Source organism: Heterodontus francisci, chromosome 3 (assembly GCF_036365525.1).
Source record: "Heterodontus francisci isolate sHetFra1 chromosome 3, sHetFra1.hap1, whole genome shotgun sequence".
Classification (NCBI taxonomy): domain Eukaryota; kingdom Metazoa; phylum Chordata; class Chondrichthyes; order Heterodontiformes; family Heterodontidae; genus Heterodontus; species Heterodontus francisci.
In genome coordinates, this window is record NC_090373.1 from 161,585,803 (window position 1) to 161,606,434 (window position 20,632).

The 20,632-nt window shown below is 45.3% G+C and overlaps 1 protein-coding gene across 4 annotated transcripts in view; it reads left to right on the forward strand.

Annotated features, from left to right (window-relative positions):
• LOC137353201 (putative uncharacterized protein C6orf183) overlaps window positions 1-15,561 on the forward strand; it is an 89,542-nt gene extending 73,981 nt beyond the window's left edge. For all 4 annotated transcript variants that reach the window (XM_068019258.1, XM_068019267.1, XM_068019277.1 and 1 more), the window contains 3 exons: window positions 4,522-4,657; window positions 5,158-5,361; window positions 15,312-15,561. In XM_068019258.1, coding sequence (XP_067875359.1) covers window positions 4,522-4,657; window positions 5,158-5,361; window positions 15,312-15,560 — 589 coding nt within the window. In that variant the 3' untranslated portion in view covers window position 15,561. The remainder of the gene's footprint in view (window positions 1-4,521; window positions 4,658-5,157; window positions 5,362-15,311) is intronic.
• The last annotated feature ends 5,071 nt before the right edge of the window (window positions 15,562-20,632 follow it).

Below are 20,632 nucleotides of genomic sequence, written 5' to 3' on the forward strand. Positions count from 1 at the left end.
TACGGATGTTAACTCGCTGGGGGCTTTCTTGTAGTTCAGCAGTGCAATGCGCTTAGCGTCTCTGACAGGTTCCAGCTCTTCAATGTGAGATTGAAACCAGTCTGCATTCCGCTTCATACGATTGCCATAGGTGGTCATAGCTGAGTCATAGATGGCGTCTCTGATGTGGGCCCACTTGGTCCCTGCATCCCCTGTAGGAGTGTTTTGAAGGGCTTTTTCAAGTGAATTTAGAAACTTACGTAACAGCTGTGGATAAGAAATTCTGCTAGTGTTGATGCGCGGGCGGCCCTTCTGCTTGGAGTTTTTTTTTTAGTTTTAGAGATACAGCACTGAAACAGGCCCTACGGCCCACCGAGTCTGTGCCGACCATCAACCACCCATTTATACTAATCCTACACTAATCCCATATTCCTACCACATCCCCACCTGTCCCTATATTTCCCTACCACCTACCTATACTAGGGGCAATTTATAATGGCCAATTAACCTATCAACCTGCAAGTCTTTTGGCTGTGGGAGGAAACCGGAGCACCCGGAGAAAACCCACACAGACACAGGGAGAACTTGCAAACTCCACACAGGCAGTACCCAGAATTGAACCCGGGTCGCTGGAGCTGTGAGGCTAACCTTGCTGCACACCAGGGAGTGGTTGGTGTCGCAGTCCGCACTGTGGAAGCTGTGTGTGATTTGAACGCTGTTTAAAGAGGCTCGCCTTGTGACGATGAGGTCCAGCTGGTGCCAACGACGTGATCTTGGGTGCCTCCAAGAAACCTGGTGACAGGGTTTAGTGTGAAAGAATGAGTTGGTGATGCAGAGGTTATGATAGGTACACAACTCAAGCAGTCTCTGTCCATTCTCATTCATCCTTCCAATGCCATAGCGCCCAAGGCAAGAGGTCTATGAGTCAGGGTCGGCCCCAACCCTGGCATTAAAGTCCCCCAGCAGGAATAGGTGTTCGGTGTTGGGGATGCTACTAATGATATTATGGAGTTCCTCATAGAACTGGTCTTTAGCTTCAGGTGGGGAGCAGAGAGTTGGAGCAAAGATGTACTAGATGTAGGTGTACTAGACCAGAGGCGGTGCCATACATCCTATGTAACCCTATGTGTTCCTCTAGATGTAAAGGTCAGCATTCCATTAGTCTTTTTGACTATTTTCTGTACTTGTTCATGACAATTTAATGTTCTGTTTACTTGGACCTCCAAGTCCCTTTGGAAAGTACCCTTTTCTATCCTTTTTTCGGTCCAAAATGGATGACCTCACATTGCCTCCAGTGAAATCCATTTGCTACATTTTTGCTCATTCACTTAATCTATCAATATCTCTTTGTAGTTTTACACATCCATCTACACTGCTTACAATACTGCCTGTTACTTGTATATTAATTGTGTTTAATAGGATGCAGGTGATGGGCATTAACTAGGGACTCACTTAGGCTCCTATAAATAAGAACAAACTGGAACTGGGGTTTGAGTTTAGGAAGTGCATGTTTGTAATACGTATCTCTGTGACTAAAGAGTGTGTAAAGACTGGCTCCTGTTTTATCCTACACAGCCCATCTTTGTGTCACAGAAAATTTGGATATGTGACTTTTCATCCCATCATCTAAATCATTAATGAATACAGTGAATAGTTGAGGCCCCAACACAGATCCTTGCGGGACACCAATAGTCACATCCTGCCGATTAGAGTACCTTTCCATTATCCCTACTCTATGTCTCCTGCCGCTCAGCCTATTTCTTAGCCAGGTCAATAATATGCTTTCAATTCCATGAGCTTCAACTTTAGATTAGTGTCTTATGAGTGACTTCTGAAAGTCCATATAATAACATTGATAGACGTTCAAAAAATTCAACCAGTTTCGTCAGGTTTGAATTACACTTTACAAATCCATGTTGGCTCTTCTGCTCGGTTGAAAACTTTAAAGGTGTTCAGTCATCCTATCTTTAATTATACACTCTAGAAATTTCCCGATGACAAATACAAAAGCAAAATACTTCAGATGCTGGAAATCTGAAATAAAAAGAGAAAATGCTTGAAATGCTCAGCAGGTCTGGCAGCATCTGTGGAGAGAAAAACAAAGTTAACATTTCAGGTCGATGACCTGAGGTCATTGAGTTCTGATGAAGGGTCATCGACCTGAAACAAACTCTCTTTATCTCTTCATAAATGCTGCCAGACCTGCTGAGTATTTCCAGCGTTTTCTGTTTTTATTCCCAACGACAGATGTTAGGCTAACTGATCTGTAATTCCGTGGTTTCCATCTGTCATCTTTCTTAAATAGTGGCGTGACATGCACAATTTTCATTCTAAACTTCCTGAATCAAGAGAACTTTGGAAGGTTATCGTTAGAGCATTGCTATTGTTGTCATGCACTTCTTTTAAAACCCTGGGATGGAAACCATCGCATCCTGGGGATTTGTCACTTTTTAGTGCCATTAATTTCTCCATTAACAAGATAACTTTGTTATCTTGCTTATGTTAATTTGTTGAGTCCCTGTCCCTGATTCAATAATAGTTTCCTTGGGATGGCTGGCATGTTGACCTCTTCCTCCACTGTAAATACTGATGTAATCACCGTCATTTCCTTATTGCCAGTGACAACATCACTGTTATCAGTTTTCAAGGGGTCCTCATTACTTCTGACCGTCCTTTTCCTAATGTAATTGTAAAAGCTTTTTGTGTTGATTTTAACATCCCGTGCAAGTTTATTTTCATATTACTTTTTGTAGCTGTTGTGTTCTTCTGTCACCCTTTGTTGCTCTTTGTTTCTTTCCCATTCACCAGGATCTGTGCTTTTTTTTTCACTTTTTTAGTTTTATGTTTTTTCTTACCTCTTCAGTTGTCCAAGGCTGTCTTTTTAGCAAGTAGAACTACTATCCTTGAGGAGTATAAACTGGTTCTCTAACATGTCAAATTTCTTTAACACCTCCCCCTGAGCTTCTGGAACATCACTGTACACCTCCCTCCAGTCTGAAAAACAATTGTTCACCACCACTCTCTGCTTTCCTGTCCCTTAACCCATTTTGTATCCATGCTGCCACTGCCCCTTTAATCCCATGGTCTTTAACTTTATTGACAATTCTATTGTGTTGTACTTTGTCAAACACCTTTTGAAAGTCTATATATATCAACTGCATTATCCTAATCAACCCTCTCCATTACTTCATCAAGAACTCAATCAGGTTAGTCAAACATGATTTGCCTTTGAGATAAATGTATAAATGTTGGCCAGAACACTAGAAGAATCTTGCTGCTCCTCTTCAAATATTAGCATGGGATCTTTAATGCCTACCTAAGCAAGCAGACTTGTTCTCAGGAGCAAGCCAATAATTTCCTGGCATACAATTTCCCATTTTATTTTACAGGAATTGAATATTTGCCTGCTTTTAGTCCTTTGACATAATTCACATTTCTTCAGATCTTTTGTAAATTGTAGTTACTCTGTCTGCCATCTCTTCCCCAACCTCTTTCTGTATTCTGTGGTGCATATGACCTTGGCCTGGTAATTTTTCCTTTTATAGTTCAATTACATTTTTTAATACAGTGCTGTTTTGGAAAATTATTTGAAAGAGTGGCTCTCACAGATCTTCCTCGGGTACTCCAACTATCCCACTTTCAACTTTGTCTTTTAGAAACTGATGAAAAATACTTATTAAACATTTTTACCCTTCCTTCGCTGTGACATATAAGATGGTTCCCATCATCTATAAGCAGTTCAACCTCCTTCTTTCATTATCTTTTTAATTAGATGCTGATGAAAAGCAATATGAGTTAAAAGGATAGTCAAAGACACTATCTATAATTTTGTATCTCTCCTTATATGAAAGTATTCAACTTCTGCTTGATGTTTCTAAAAGGTGGCACAAGTCAGAGTGAGAGGTAAAGGATTTTGGGTGAGATATTGCAGTGTGGCTCAGTGCATTTAGGCCTGAGGAATGTGGTTTTATAGTAGAATTATGTTATGATTTTCACATCATGTTTCATTATGATTATGTCCTCACTGATGCCAGGAAACATACTCTAACTTGATCAGCGGCCAGTTAAATGCGCTGGTCTTCTCCTCAGAAAAGTACTTCTTCAAAGTGTTTCATCAAACTGTTAAGAATTGACAAAACACAGCCAACTGTGATTTGTTGTGGCAAGAAATCTTGGCTTTTGTACTCATGGTTGATTAGAAAGCAAGCTGTCCAGTACTTACGAACAGCTGTCCAGATTTTAATTGAATTTAAATGAGCTTTATAGAACACACTCTAACTTTCATTTAAATATAATAGAATGTGACAATCTTGTATTAATTCATCCTAGTATTGTCAAGATAAAGAACTCCTACACAGTCTTGGCAGGTAACCACAAAGATGCCAATCATTGCCTCATACACTTTGAAAAGACGAAAAATCTCAAGTTGCATTGATTTGAGGTTTCAATCTGGATGAGCACTCAGCAGGGTTAAAGAACTACATCATCATCAGAGAGTCACTGCAGTTCACTCGTTCTGTTCTGTCTCTTTCTCTTGCACAGTTATAGCTACACTAGCACCATGCAGCTGCTGGGATTGGACGAAGGAAATGAGGAGAATGCAAAAGACCCTGTAATGACACAGGGGGCTTATTTGTCTCTCCTCTATTTGCGCCACTTGAGGATCCGAGAGCTTCAGGTAACAGCTCACCTTACATGGATCTGCAGCACCTTCTATCCTTCTTGTGTAGCTCTGCTATACTGCTTAATATTTTAGATATGTTGAATCACATTTCACAAGTAACAGAAATCTAAGCTTGACAAGAATTAATTTGCTGACCACGGTTCACTTAAAAACATGGCAGCAAATAATTGATGTGATGTTTATGATAATTACAGTAAATATCGTAAATGTAAAACAGATGGTCAGTATATGAAAAAGAATGAAGGATTAACATCATTGGGACACTTATTTCAGATGCTGATTGAATTGACCTGTTGTGGATTTCAAGTCTTTTCTGTTTTCTAATTCAGATCCGACATTTTAATTTTGATTTTTAATGTTGTGTCTTGGAATAAGATTGTTTAAATATTAGCTTGGTAACACATCTTATTTGCTTGCTGTTTTTAGCAGTCATTTTGCTAGGTGTTAAACTGCTGATGGTAACAATTTTGTGCATTATGGTTCTTGCTCTACAGCGAATCTGCTTAGGAATACTGAACTACTTCAGATCTATTGAACGAACTCTAGCCATCAACATCTTCGGCTTAGCCCTGAATGGGGGCAAATTAGTTCATACAGCAGCAGACACATGCTGGATCTGTGCAGCAAAAGGTGGCTTGGGTGTTGCAGACGGCATGGGCTCGCATTATTATTTACATAGCACACCAGCAGATTACAAGGTATTGTATTAACATTTCCCGCAATGTTTTCAGCAGGCGGTGGTCAAGTTAACTTGGGGGACAGGGCTTTCCAGTGATGGAAAAATGCACTGCGATAGGATCACAGGATCATAGAATCTTAACTGCACAAAAGGAGGCCATTCAGCCCAATGTGCCTGTGTCAGTTCTTTTTTGAAAACTGTCCAATTTAGTTCCACATTCCAGCTTTATCCCCACGACACTGTAAATTACTTCTCTTCAGGTACATTAATGGATGTCAGTGATGGTGTGTGGTAAGATTGCGAATGGGAATTGCAGGGTGACATTTTCTTGATAGGTTGGTAGTTGAAAGGATTGAAAGGCAGCAGGAAAGAGCAGAAAGAGGATGAAAGCCATGAGCCTTCAAGGCAGAAGTGAAGCAGTCCAATCCAAGTGAGACTTGGGGTAGAGGGGCAATTTTTAGAAAGAGTTTACAACATTAGTGACATGGGATTTTTAAAAAAAAACGCAGTTTAGGAAAACCTTATAAGCTGGAAGTCCCTGTCCTGCCTTTAAAGAAACAATTCAAAATGTTCAACAAAAATACATTCCATTAAAAAACAAAAACTCAGCCGGAAAGATCCATCCATGGCTCATTAAGGAGGTTAAGGATAGTATTAGATTAAAAGAAGAGGCTTATAATGTTGCAAAGAATAGTAGTAAGTCTGAGGATTGGGAGTGTTTTAGAAACCAGCAAAGGGCCACCAAAATGTTGATCAAAAAGGAAAAAATATATAGAAGTATATAGAAAGGAAGCAAGTAGCTAAAGTAAATGTTGATCCCCTGGAAACAGAGACAAGAGAAATTATCATTGTGAATGAGGAGATGGCAGAGGCATTGAACAAATCTTTTGTGTCTGTCTTCACAGTATAAGACACAGGTTACATACCAAAAATAGAGGGTAGCCTCGGGGCTAATAAGAGTGAGGAAATTAAGGTAGTTAATATCAAAGAGAAAAAATACGGGAGAAACTCAAGGGACTAAAATCTGACAAATCCGCAGGCCCTGATGGCCTACATCCTAGGGTTCTAAAAGAGGGAGCTGCAGAGATAGTGGATGCACTGGCTATGATTTTCCAAAATTCCCTAAATTCTGGGACAGTGCCAGCAGACTGGAAGTTAGCAAATGTAACACCACTATTCAAGAAAGGAAGGAGAGAGAAAACAGGGAACTACAGGTTACAGGGTAATAAAGGGGAACTAGTAGATGTAATATACTAGGATTTCCAAAAGGCATTCGATAAGGTGCCACACAAGGCAATGGCTCATGGAGTTGGCGATAATATATTAACATGGAGTGAGGATTGGTTAACAGACAGGAAGCACAGAGTAGGGATAAATTGGGCATTTTCAAGTTGGGAGGCTGGGACCAGTGGAGCCGCAAGGATCAGTGCTGGGGCCTCAGCTGTTTACAATCTATATTAATGACTTCGACAAAGAGACAGAGAGTAATGTATCTAGGTTTGCTGATGATACAGAGCTAGATGGGAATGTAAGTAGTGAGGAGAACACAGAGAGGCCAAAGAGATACATTCAGGTTACATGAGTGGGCAACAAGGTGGCAGATGGAGTATAATGTGGAGAAGTGTGAGGTTATTCACTTTGGTCATAAGAATAGAAAAGCAGAATATTTTTAAAAGGTGTGAAACTTGCAGATGTTGTAAAAGGTGTGAAACTTGCAGATGTTGTTCAGTGTGGAAAATTGCCCAGATTTGTCCTGCACACAAAAAGAAGGACAAGTCCAACTCAGCCAATTACCGTCACATCAGTCTACTCTCAATCATAAGTAAAGTGATGGAAGGTGTCGTCGACAGTGCTATCAAGCGGCACTTGCTTAGCAATAACCTGCTCACTGACGCTCAGTTTGGGTTCCGCCAAGGCCACTCAGCTCCTGACCTCATTACAGCCTTGGCTCAAACATGGACAAAAGAGCTGAACTCAAGAAGTGAGGTGAGAGTGACTGCCCTTGACATCAAGGCAGCATTTGACTGAGTATGGCATCAAGGAGCCCTAGCAAAACTGAAGTCAATGGGAATTAGGGGGAAAACTCTCCGCTGGTTAGTGTAAAGGAAGATGATTGTGGTTGTTGGAGGTCAGTCAATTCAGCTCCAGGACATCACTGCAGGAGTTCCTCAGGGTAGTGTCCTTGGCCCAACCATCTTCAGCTGCTTCATCAATGACCTTCCTTCAGTCATAAGGTCAGAAGTGGGGATGTTCGCTGATGATTGCACAATGTTCAGCACCATTCGTGACTCCTCGGATACTGAAGCAGTCCGTGTAGAACTGCAGCAAGACTTGGACAATATCCAGGCAAGTAACATTCGCGCCACACAAGTGCCAGGCAATGACCATCTCCAACAAGAGAGAATCTAACCATCTCCCCTTGCCATTCAATGGCATTACCATCACTGAATCCTCCACTAACATCATCCTGGGGGTTACCATTGACCAAAAACTGAACTGGAGTAGCCATATAAATACCGTGACTACAAAAGCAGGTCAGAGGCTAGGAATCCTGTGGCGAGTAACTCACCTCCTGACTCCCCAAAGTCTGTTCACCATCTACAAGGCACAAGTCAGGAGTGTGATGGAATACTCTCCACTTGCCTGGATGGGTGCAGCTCCAACAACACTTGAGAAGCTCAACACCATCCAGGACAAAGCAGCCCACTTGATTGGCACCCCATCCACAAACATTCACTCCCTCCACCAACAAAGCACAGTGGCAGCAGTGTGTACCATCTACAAGATACACTGCAGTAATGCACCAAGGCTCCTTAGACAGCAGCTTCCATACCTGCGATCTGTAACACATAGAAGAACAAGAGCAGCAGTTGCATGGGAACACCACCACCTGCAAGTTCCCCTCCAAGTCACACACCATCCTGACTTGGAACTATATCACCGTTCCTTCACTGTCGCTGGATCAAAATCCTGGAACTCCCTTCCTAACAGCACTGTGGGTATACCTACCCCACATGGACTGCAGCGGTTCAAGAAAGCAGCTCACCACCACCTTCTCAAGGGCAATTAAGGATGGGCGATAAATGCTGGCCTAGCCACGACGTCCACATCCCAGGAATGAATAAAAAATAGACACTTGGGTATGCTTGTGCAAGGAACACAACAAGTTAGCATGCAGATACATCAAGCAGTTAGGAAAGCAAATGGCATGTTGGCCTTTGTTGCAAGGGGATTGGAGTACAGGAATTAGGAAGTCCGGCTGCAATTATATAGGGCTTTGGTGAGACCACACCTGGAATACTGTGTGCAATTTTGTTCTCGATATTTGAGGAAGGATATACTTGCATTGGAGACGGTAAAGAGAGGGTTCACTAGATTCGTTCCTGGGATGAGAGGCTTTTCCTATGATGACAGGCTGAATAAATTGGGTCTGTATTCTCTGGAGTTTAGAGGAATGAGAGGCGATCTCATTGAAACGTTCAGGATTTTGAAGAGGCTGGATCAGGTAGACACTGAGAGGTTGTTTCTCTTGGCTGGGGAATCTAGAACAAGAAGGCACAGTCTCAGGATAAGGGGCCAATTATTTAGGACTGAGATGAGGAGAAATGTCTTCGCTCAAAAAATTATGAATCTTTGGAAATCTCTACTCCAGAGGGTTGTGGATGCTCCCTCATTGAATATATTTGAGGCTGAGATAGAATTTTGGTCTCATAGGAGAATCAAACGATATGGGGAGTGAGTAGGAAAGTGGAGTTGAGGCAGAAGTTTAGCCATGACCATATTGAATGGTGGAGGAGGCTCGACAGACCGAGTGGTCTACTCCTGCTCCTATTTCTTATGATCTTATATTCACGACTGGACTTTCCCTACGTTTACTGTGACCAGATGTGCACAATGGAGTACAGGAGTACTCCAATTGTGCACAATGTTCAGCACCATTCATGACTCCTCAGATACTGAAGCAGTCCATGGGGAAATGCAGCAAGACCCGGACAATATCCAGGCTTGGGCTGTTAAGTGGCAAGTTACATTCGCGCCACACAAGTGCCAGGCAATGACCATCTCAAATAAGGGAGAATCTAACCATCTCCCCTTGACATTCAACGGCTTTACCATCACTGAATCCCCACTATCAATATCCTAGGGGCTACCATTGACCAGAAACTGAACTGGAGTATACAAGGCACAAGTCAGGAGTGTGATGGAATACTCTCCACTTGCCTGGATGGGTGCAGCTCCAACAACACTCAAGAAGCTAGACACCATCCAGGATAAAGCAGCCCGCTTGATTGGCACCCCATCTACAAACATTCACTCCCGCCACCACCGACGCACAGTGGCAGCAGTGTGTACCATCTACAAGATGCATTGCAGCAATGCACCAAGGCTCCTCAGACAGCAACTTCCAAACCCACGACCTCTAACACCTCGAAGGACAAGAGCAGCAAATGCATGCGAACACCACCACCTGCAAGTTCCCCTCCAAGTCACACACCATCCTGACTTGGAACTATATCGCCGTTCCTTCACAGTCGCTGGGTTTAAATCCTGGAACTCCCTTCCTAACAGCACTGTGGGTATACCTACCCCAAATGGACTGCAGCGGTTCAAGAAGACAGCTGACCACCACCTTCTCAAGGGCAATTAGGGATGGGCAATAAATGCTGGCCTGACCAGCGACGCCCACATCCCATGAATGTATATAAAAAAAAACAGATCTTGAGTTCTGGTTACCGGGTGGAAGGAATTCTTTAAAATAATGAATACTTTCAAGAATTTCCCAAGGGAAACAAGACTCTTCCCCTTCCACCATCTCACTACTTTCTGTGACCCTAATAGACATGATCCAGCTGTGATTTGGCTATGTGATCCTGACCCAGGTTCCCCAAGTGCTGAAAACCTATTGGGTTGAATTTTACCAACCCCCGACATCGGAGGTCATGGCGGTGGGGCCCAGATAATACTCCCGGCAGAGACTTGTCATGCTCCGTGACGCCAGGAAGGCCCCGCCCCATTTTACTGGTGGCGGCGGGACCTCGGAGCGGCCCCCCCCCCACTGCTCGGCGGTGGCACCCCAATATCAATATTAAAATCCCCATTTATCTTGCCTCATTATGCATCCTGCTGCCCCTCAGTCCACAATTCCGCGTTTTTTGGTGAACGAGCGTGTCTCACCTACCGTCTATGGTTCTTTGGTCCCATTCCGTTCACAAATTGGAAAAGCTGGCGGTACAATAGAAGTAGAGTTTTCGGAGACAGTGCAGGTAACTCCTGGGAGGTGGGTTTCAATTCTACATGTGTGTGTATGGAGGTGGGGGCACAACTCTGCATACTTGTAAGGAGGTGGGGGGGATGTTATTACTGGGTGCACAACTCTGCTGGCATGAAGGGAGATGGGAGGGGGGATGTTATTACTGGGTGCACAACACTGCAGGCATGAAGGGAGATGGGAGGGGGGATGTTATTACTGGGTGCACAACACTGCAGGCATGAACGGAGATGGGAGGGGGGATGTTATTACTGGATGCACAACTCTGCAGGCATGAAGGGAGGTACTGCGTACCCTCCCTCCGTAAACGGTGGCCCTTCTGCGTCATCGTTTGTTTCTGTGAGTGAAGGAGCAATGGCACGCCAGTGTTGGGGAGGGTACCAGAAATGGTAGGCATGTAGATTTAGAGATACAGCACTGAAGCAGGCCCTTCGGCCCACCGAGTCTGTGCCTACCATTAACCACCCATTTATACTAATCCTACACTAATCCCATATTCCTACCACATCCTCACCTGTCCCTATATTCCCCTGCCACCTACCTATACAATGGCCAATTTACCTATCAACCTGCAAGTCTTTTGGCTGTGGGAGGAAACCGGAGCACCCGGAGGAAACCCACGCAGACACAGGGAGAACTTGCAAACTCCACACAGGCAGTACCCAGAATTGAACCCGGGTCACTGGAGCTGTGAGGCTGTGGTGCTAACCACTGCGCCACTGTGCCGCCCCAAGGTTATCTGGCTGGTGGGCCAATTGATGCAGCTGTTACAATCTGAATGTGGTCATGCTGTGCCACTCCTAGTGGGAGCTCAGATGGGCAATGCCATGCCATGCCACATAGTTGATGTATGAAAGCACCTGATGTACCAGTCAACATCAATGCCTGCCCTGTTAGGAACCTTTGAAGAAGTGAAGGTACTGAGTTTAATTGCAACTTGGAGATGGTGATATTTCACCCTATATTCATTATCTGCTTGTTGTGAGGATCCATATGTGCTGCAGGCCAAACCAGCAGGCAGGTGCAGCCCACGTAGGGGCCCCTGTTGTGAGCAGCAGCCCCCAATGCGAACCCACCACTATAGATCGCCACACATCTATGGGTCCCGCATGACATATCTGCAGATGTCTGAGCACCAGTGTCAGAGGCAACTGTGGATGTCAAGAGAGGCGGTGACACATCTCTGTTCAATGATGACCTGCAGCCCATGGGCTTCTGTGGACATCCTATGCCTGTGGCCCTCAAAGTGAGAGGGACTCTTAACTTTTACACCTCTGCGTCATTTCAGGGGTCCACCTGCGACCTTTGTGAGGTCACTCAGTCAGTAGTGCACTGCTGCAGCAGGGAGGCCCTGTACCGGAGCGCCGGTGACTTTGTCCCCTTCATGACGGACCCTGGGAGCCAGGCCCAGACGAACATCGGTTTCGGCTCCACAGCGGGATTCCCACAGGTGCAAGGGGTCAAAGACTGCACCCATGTGACCATCATTGCTCCTGCCGGGTGACCAGCTGCATACGTAAACCATAAGGGCTTCCACTCGCTCAACGTACAGTTAGTATGTCATCACCGTAGCGCTTTATGTAAACCTGTGCCCGCTTTCCAGGTACCTACCATGACGCCTTCATCCTGCACCTGTCCTAGCTAGTGCTGCTGTACACTGAACTGGCTCAGATAAAAGTGTGGCTTCTTGTAGACATGGTTTTTAAAAATATTTTTAATATTTAGAGATACAGCACTGAAACAGGCCCTTCGGCCCACCGAGTCTGTGCCGACCAAGAACCACCCATTTATACTAACCATACAGTAATCCCATATTCCCTACCACCTACCTACACTAGGGGCAATTTACAATGGCCAATTTACTTATCACCTGCAAGTCTTTGGCGGTGGGAGGAAACCGGAGCACCCGGCGAAAACCCACGCGGTCACAGGGAGAACTTGCAAACTCCGCACAGGCAGTACCCAGAATTGGACCCGGGTCACTGGAGCTGTGAGGCTGCGGTGCCACCCACTGCGCCACTGTGCCGCTATTCCTGACATTAGTGAGACACCCCACCACCAGTGCAGAGGAGAGATACAGCACCAGCCATGGAGCTACAAGAGCCACCATTGAGCAAACTGAAAATGCTCTTCCGCTGCCTGCATAGATCGGGTGGTGCCCTGCAGTACGAGCCAGAAAGGGTAGCTTGTATAGTTGCTGTTTGCTGTGCTCTGCACAACTACACATTCAGTGGGTGGGAGGCCTTGCAGGATGAGGACAGAAGTGAGCAAGATTCCTCCTCGGACGATGAGGATGCTGAGGGCTTACAGCAGGAAAGGTGCATGGGACGACTGAGAACCTCAAGGCTCTGCATGCAGAGCGCGCAGCGAGCAAGAGAGGCACAGTAATGCCTTATTGATCAAAGGTTCTCTACCATGGGCTCTGCAAGCCACATAGCACCTTCGTTCACCTGTTGTGTAGCAGTCCGCATCTGCAACAGCTTTGTGTCCAACATTACTGTCAACAGCGGACTGAACCATTGTCCATCCATGGAGATGCAATGAGTAATACTGGCATGGCAATGATGTTATTCCATACATTGGTAGTTCTTAAAGGCCAATGATGTAATGGGAGGAGACATGATCGGTACATGCCGGCACACTTCATTCACACAGTAAAAGCAAAACGGATGTTAGTGAAGAAGATTTAGAGTTTGAAATTTTTACAGTGTTGTCACCCGTACGGACTGTTACATTTGTGTAACAGTGTTTTTCTGAAAGGTTTGTGGGTACTCCTTTGCGGTGCCACCTCTGTGCTAGCAGCCTGACTGGAGGAAAGCTGCTGATCTGATTTCCATTTGGCTATGGATGACTTTGGCCGTCGTCCTTTGTGCGCACAAGGCCTGGAGGGCCCCGGCTGGCTGGGGGACTCCTACGTCAGTGCACAACTCTTTTCAGACTTTGTGGATGCTGGAGCTTGACTTACCGGCGGAGGACGGAGGGGCCGGTGGCCACAATGGATGCACCTTGACGGGGGACCCCAGATATGGCGCACAGGCTCGCATCCTCCAGCTCAAGGCTCGTTTGAACCTCCTTGCTGTCCCGGAAAGGATCAGGGCCAGGGGCAGTCTCCATACTCCTGGACCCTCTCTCACTGTACCACATTTATGGATCTGATGGCCTCGGCAAGGGATTGCAAGTCAGCGCGTTTTAATGGAATGTGGCTCACCAGGAGGGCCACTGTCCTCTCCATGTATGACACCATGTGCTCAAATGCCTGGGACATGGCAGCTGTCACGGCCTGGATGGACTCCCCATCGTCCGCTCAAGACTGCGCATGGGCTTGTGGCATCTCCACAAAATGTTGCTATGACTGCTGCTGCAGGTCCAGCATACCCTGTGCTGTTGTCAGCAGAGGGTCATCAGTAGCTTTGAGCTCAGCATGAGCCTGTCCACCACAACCCTCTAACTTCAGGGGCGTCGTCTTTCTCAGCCTCAGTCAGCTGCTCAGGCAATGCTCTCACCAGCTTGTGAACCACACCTTAAGGCCAACCAGTTTCCCACTGAGGTGACTGCATCCGCACTGCTGGAAGGGGCGGGATTGTCATGGGATGCTGCTTCCTTGGAGGATGTCTCTTCCTCTGAGGTGCAGGAGGTGTCCTGGGAAGAACTCTGCTTCTCTCTCCACAGAAGCTGCCAGACTTGCTGAGTATTTCCAGCACTTTCTGCTTTTCTGCCCCAGATTGCCAGCATCCACAGTATTCTGTATTGAGGTGAGTATTTGGCAGCTGTCAGGAAGGAGGTGCTCCTCAGCTGCCCCAACACCGATCACGTTGCCAGATGTCTCGCCCCCTCCCGCCACATAATTTGGGGGGGGGGGGGTGGTGATGACGCATCATGTCAATGCTAATGAGCCGCTGCGCTAAATATCGCAGCAGCTTTGCGACAGGCGGTCTGCACAGGTGGACTGCCATCTTCAAAGCACGCACGCTAGTAAAATTCAGCCCATTGATTCTGAAAGTGCATGACAACAACTGCAAATGTGGCATTTAGCCTTCCGGTGAGGCTGGGGGAAAACCTCAGACCTTTGCTGGGCTATAGTCAGTGTTCACAGAATGATAGGCATGTGGCAGCAGTGGTGGGTCAGCCTGATGCCTGATTGGGGAGTGGGGGATAGGAAGGCAGCTACTGTGAAGGGCAGCAATTTGAAGAAAGTAGGCAGTATCAAGCATGTAGGTTGATGTTAGCATTACCAACGTAGCTGGCATTGTGGCGAGCCAGTGTTGCCGCTGGGAGGTCTCTTGGGTAAGTACGTAACAGTGCTGGCTAGCCGGGGGAACTCAACTAGGTGTTAACAAAATAAATAAGTTTAAGCATATCAGAAATTGGTGTGTGAAAAATTGTGCAAGAACGAAAAACGTGTAATATATTATGGGCTGAATTTTATCAGCGCGCTGCGCTCCGCTCCGCGGCCATTTTTAAAGGTCTCCGATAGATTTGGGGCACTTTTTTGTAACCTGCAAATTATCATCAGTGGCTTGACAATGTGAATAACTATTCTGTGCTGACACGCTGAAAGAACACTTTCAGAATGCTAAATGTGTCCACTAAAAGGCACTGCTCCTTTAAGATAAAGGGACAAATTGGACTTAACTTGTTTATAGAAAGAAACTGTCAAGTGAGTGTAAATTATTGATCGATATTTATAATCACATTTATAGAGATATGTCACCGAATTTATGGAATTCTCAGAGATTGAGAACCATGATGATTTCTACACAACCGAGGACGGTATCATTCACACTCAGGACCAGCGAGGGATTTATATAATGTATGATGTGGCAATAAAGGACCTAACAGAGTTAGAAAACCAGCTTCTGCTTCTTGCAACCCAATATATTCAGAAAGGTATGGTGATATATAGTCTTGTACCTCATCACACTATAATGTGTGCCATTACTGTTTTTTAAAGGACCTCTTTCTCTCAGGAGCAAAAGCTTTTCTCATACTTGAGGAGAAAGAGGAGCTGGAAGCCCTATTTATCACACATACACCACATGCAAGTCATGCAGACACACTTCCAAATGTCATCATGTGTTTTGAAGCTGATGTCAAAAATGAAAACACTTAAACATTTAGTTAAAGATTGGAGTTTAAATAATCAGGTTTCAATAAATTCAGCAGATGGACAGTTTTTTCTCTCGATTTATAAATTGTCTTTGTTCCTAATGACTTCTAGCGACTGAGGGCTTGCAAATTATCCATAGTTGACACTCATTTCTCACCTTCACATTGAGAACTCAAATGGCTCATTGTTGCATGGGGTAGATTTATTATCCTGGTGTCTGGGATCATATTGAAATGAGTGACAGAGCAAATTAAGATAGATAACACCTGACATAACTGGGAAGTGCTTGAGGATGTTGGCATGTATAACATTTCCTTTCTTTTTTTTAATTAGTACTTTATTAACCAGTTATAAAATGCAGTTGTATTTACACTGTGTGTTGTAAGTGCTACGACCAAGGCTGGAGGAGTGCACTGTCTTCCTTTAGTTACACTTCTCCAAGGGTCACAACATGTATTTAAATGTTTACCCAGTTACCGATACTACCAATTATATACTCTTTTTATTTCAGAATAAAATCCACCAACCAGGTTTCTGTAATAAATTGATAATTTTGTGATTATAAAACAAGACTTATTCAGTAAAGATGCAAAGTTTTAGCACACACATTGAAATATGAAAGTTCCCTTCTAACTTAGCCCAACAGACACACACACACACACACACACACACACAGCGGTTAAGGAAAAATCCCTTTGCAAAAAAGACAAAAAAACACTTTGGCCAAATATTTGTTAATTCTTGAAGGAAAAGGATAAGATATGGAATGATATCAGTTATCCCTTTTCTAGCATCCCAAATACATGTCATTTTGGAGCAGTTCTGTTTAGGTGACATTGAAGATTAATCTGGCAAGCTTTCCAGGAGAAATGCAGTATCAGGGGTTTCAGCTAGCACACTGAATTCTCAGGGTTTCTCAGAGAGGTAGAGAAAGGATGAACTGGTGTCTTATCTCTTAGCAGGCTGACCCCCAACTGACTGAAAACAATATCCAAAACACAACCAACTGTTGACCACCATAAATCTTGACATGTCACTTCTCTGTAACTAACTCCCCTAGTCACCAAGGCCTTTTCTGTTGATTTAGCTTAGGGCATGTGACATCCAGTAAGTGTTTATTTTTAAACAAAGTTCCCCAAGTCCTTAAGTGACCTTTTTATTTAAAAAAAAACAAGTCCAGCATCTATGTAATCTCTTCAGTCCTCCAAAGGAATCCATTTCCACAATTCTAAAAGACGAGTCCTCAAAAAATGTTATAAAATGGAAGCACTTCCATCCTTGGAGGAATGAAAGGCCAATTTTAAACGCGTTTCATTACAAAGTGTGGGAATAAACAAGATGTAAAAAATATTAAAACACATTTACACACGCACTCATTCACTCTTCACCTGTAACTAATACAGTTCTGCTTTGTACAATCTTTGTACTCAGATAACTCAAAGTGAAGTTAAATTCTAGACAAAGCATCAGCAATTACATTATTTTTCCCCGCAATGTGGATAATCTTTAAGTGATAGGGCTGTAATATTAAACTCCATCGAAATAGTATGGCATTCTGGTTTTGAATTTTTCCACAAAGGCTAGGGGGTTATGATCAGTATATAACAATGTCTCTCTGTAGTTGTGGTGGACATAGACTTCAAAATGCTTAAGAGCTAGTAATAAGCCCAGGGATTCCATTTCCACTGTTGAGTATATCTTTTGATGTCGATTTAGCTTTTTAGAAAAGTATCCCACTGGCCTTTCTATCCCCGATTCATTGTCTTGTAACAGGACTGCACTGACCCCCAGGTCACTAGCATCAACTGCCACCTTGAAGGGCTTAGTGAAATTTGGGGCAGCCAACACTGGTTCATTGATCATAATGGCTTTCAACCTTTCAAAAGATGCTTGGCACTCTCCCTGACCACACTACCTTGGCTTTCTTTTTTAGTAGCATATCTGTCAGTGCAGCAGCTATAGGCCTAACATTTGGTACAAACATGCAGTAGGGGCAGGGAACTCCATCAATGCCTGTACTTCTGCTTTTCTTGGAAACACTTGTCCTTGCCCAACTATATGCCCTAGGTAGGTTACCTGTGCTTCGGCAAATTCACCTTTGGCAAGGTTTTATTGTTTGGGAAGTTCTCAGGTGTTCCTGAACCTCTTTGCAGGCTCTTGTGAGCCGCGCCTGGAACACTGATACATAATCTAACACGGAAGATTCGTCCCTCCGTTCTAAAATCTTTTCTTTAATTAGTTTTAGAGGACCTCTTACCTCATGTCCATAAACTAATTCAAAAGGACTAAAACCAGTAGACACATTGGGCTGAATTATATTCGGGCGCTGCGCGGCGGTGCCCTTTCTACTCAGTAGGGCGCCCGCATTTAGCGGCTGCCACAGAGCCCCCGTGATATTACGCGCGGGGGCTCATTAGAATCACGGCGCCGAGCCGCCCTCCCCATATTATGTGGCGAGAGGCAGGTCATTCGGCGCAGTGAGAGACCTTTTGACAGCTGTGCAGCAGGTGCTGGGGCCCTGTTTTAAGCGCCCCAGCACCTGCTTCCTGACAGCTGTCAAAGAAGTACTTACCTGATTGCTGAAGAGTGGAGCTGCTGTTAATCTGGCAGTAAAGCAGAAAGTGCTGCAGAAACCCAACAGGTCAGGTAGCATCTGTGGAGAGAGAAACAGAGTTAACTTGTTCAAGTTCAGACCTGAAAGTTAGCTCTGCTTCTCTCTCCGCAGATGCTGCCTGACCTGTTGAGTTACCTCAGCACATTTTGCTTTGCTGCCACATACTTACCCTGCTGTGACCCAGTGTCCTGTGAAGTTGCGATCCTCTTTTTCCACTCAAGTGTAACATTCCTTCTTGTAAGCGTGCCGCACCTGGGTGAATAATCTTAATTTTGCACATTCCAGGACGTGAGACTTAAATAGACCATAAAAGGTATTACAGAGGTTTACAGAGAACACACTGACACAAATGGGAATTCACGGGTGTCACAGCAATGTAAATACGTCTTTCACTAAATGTTCCTCACCAACCTGTGTGTCCTTTTCTCTGTGTGAACGATGTGTGCCAGCATGTAGCGCCAGTGTCACATCCCTTTGCACCGTTGGCCCCTCAGGAGAGCCAACGTATGCAATAACATCATTGCCATTCCGCCATTACTCATGAGCGTCTCCACGGCTGCAGTGATATGGACATTGGCTCGTCAGCTGCTGCCTCTAATGGTTTACACAGGGATGCTGCAGATGTGGACTGGTGCACAGCAGGTGAGCGAGGGTGATGTGTTGCTTGCAGAGCTCATGTCGGTTCCTATGGCGCAGACAGCCTTTGTCTGATAAGCCACTGTCGCACATCCCTGGCTCACTGCTCGCCCTGCGTGCAGAGTCTGGGTACCATCTGCCCTCCCATGTGTCTTTCATGTTGTAGGTCCTCATAGTCCGAGGAGGAATCCTGTTGAATCTCTCCTCATCATGCCAGGCCTGGCCCCTATTGGGTGCATAGTTGTGCAGAGCAACAAAGAAAGGGGCTGGCCTTTTTGGCCTGTAGTACAGGGCATCACCCTATCCATATAGGCATTGGAAGTGGTCTTTCAGCATCTCGATCTCCTGCTCAATGGTAGCTCTTGTAGCTCAGTGGCCGGCGTTGTATCTCTCCTCTGCAGCAGTGGTGGGGTCTCTCACTGGCGTCGGGAGCCATGTCTGCAAAGCATAGCCCTTATCTCCAAGAAGCCATCCCTCCATCTGAGCCAGTTCAGTGAACAGCGGTAGCAGCCGGGACTGGCGCAAGACCCAGGTGTCATGGTAGCTGCCTGAGAAACGGTCACACATTCGCTGTAAGCATCTGCGGTGTTCACATATCAGCTTCACCTAGATTGAGAGGGCTCCTTTAGAGAGGTCTGTAGGTGGTAGCCTGGCAGTAGGCCTGATGGCCATATGAGTGCAGTCTCTGAACTTTACAACTTATGGTTCTCTGGCAATGGTGCCAGAACCAGTGGCCCTCTGGGCCTGGCTGTGAGAGTCCATCTTGAAGCGGACATACTCACTGGCCCTCCGGTGCAGGGCATCGGTGACCTCCCTGATGCAGTGGTGCATTACTGACTGTGTGACCCCACTAAGGTCTCTTGTGGGCCCCTAAAAGGCTTCAGAGGCATCAGGCTTGAGAATCACTGCCACTATGAGGACCAAAGGCAGAGGATGTCCACCGGAGCCCATGGGCTGCAGGTCATCCTTGAGCAGGGCTCAGAGACATGTTACCACCCTCTCTATATGAGCAATCTCCTCTGACACTGGTGCTGTGACATCCAATGTCATGTCATGTGGGTCCTGTAGATACACAGCAACCATAATTAGAATTAGAACATTACAGCGCAGTACAGGCCCTTCGGCCCTCGATGTTGCGCCGACCTGTGAAACCATCTGACCTACACTATTCCATTTTCATCCATATGTCTATCCAATGACCACTTAAATGCCCTTAAAGTTGGCGAGTCTACTACTGTTGCAGGCAGGGCGTTCCACGCCCCTACTACTCTCTGAGTAAAGAAACTACCTTTAACATCTGTCCTATATCTATCACCCCTCAACTTAAAGCTATGTCCCCTCGTGTTTGCCATCACCATCCGAGGAAAAAGACTCTCACTATCCACCCTATCTAAACCTCTGATTATCTTATATGTCTCTATTAAGTCACCTCTCCTCCTCCTTCTCTCCAACGAAAACAACCTCAAGTCCCTCAGCCTTTCCTCGTAAGACCTTCCCTCCATACCAGGCAACATCCTAGTAAATCTCCTCTGCACCCTTTCCAAAGCTTCCACATCCTTCCTATAATGCGGTGACCAGAACTGCACGCAATACTCCAGGTGCGGCCTCACCAGAGTTTTGTACAGCTGCAGCATGACCTCGTGGCTCCGAAACTCGATCCCCCT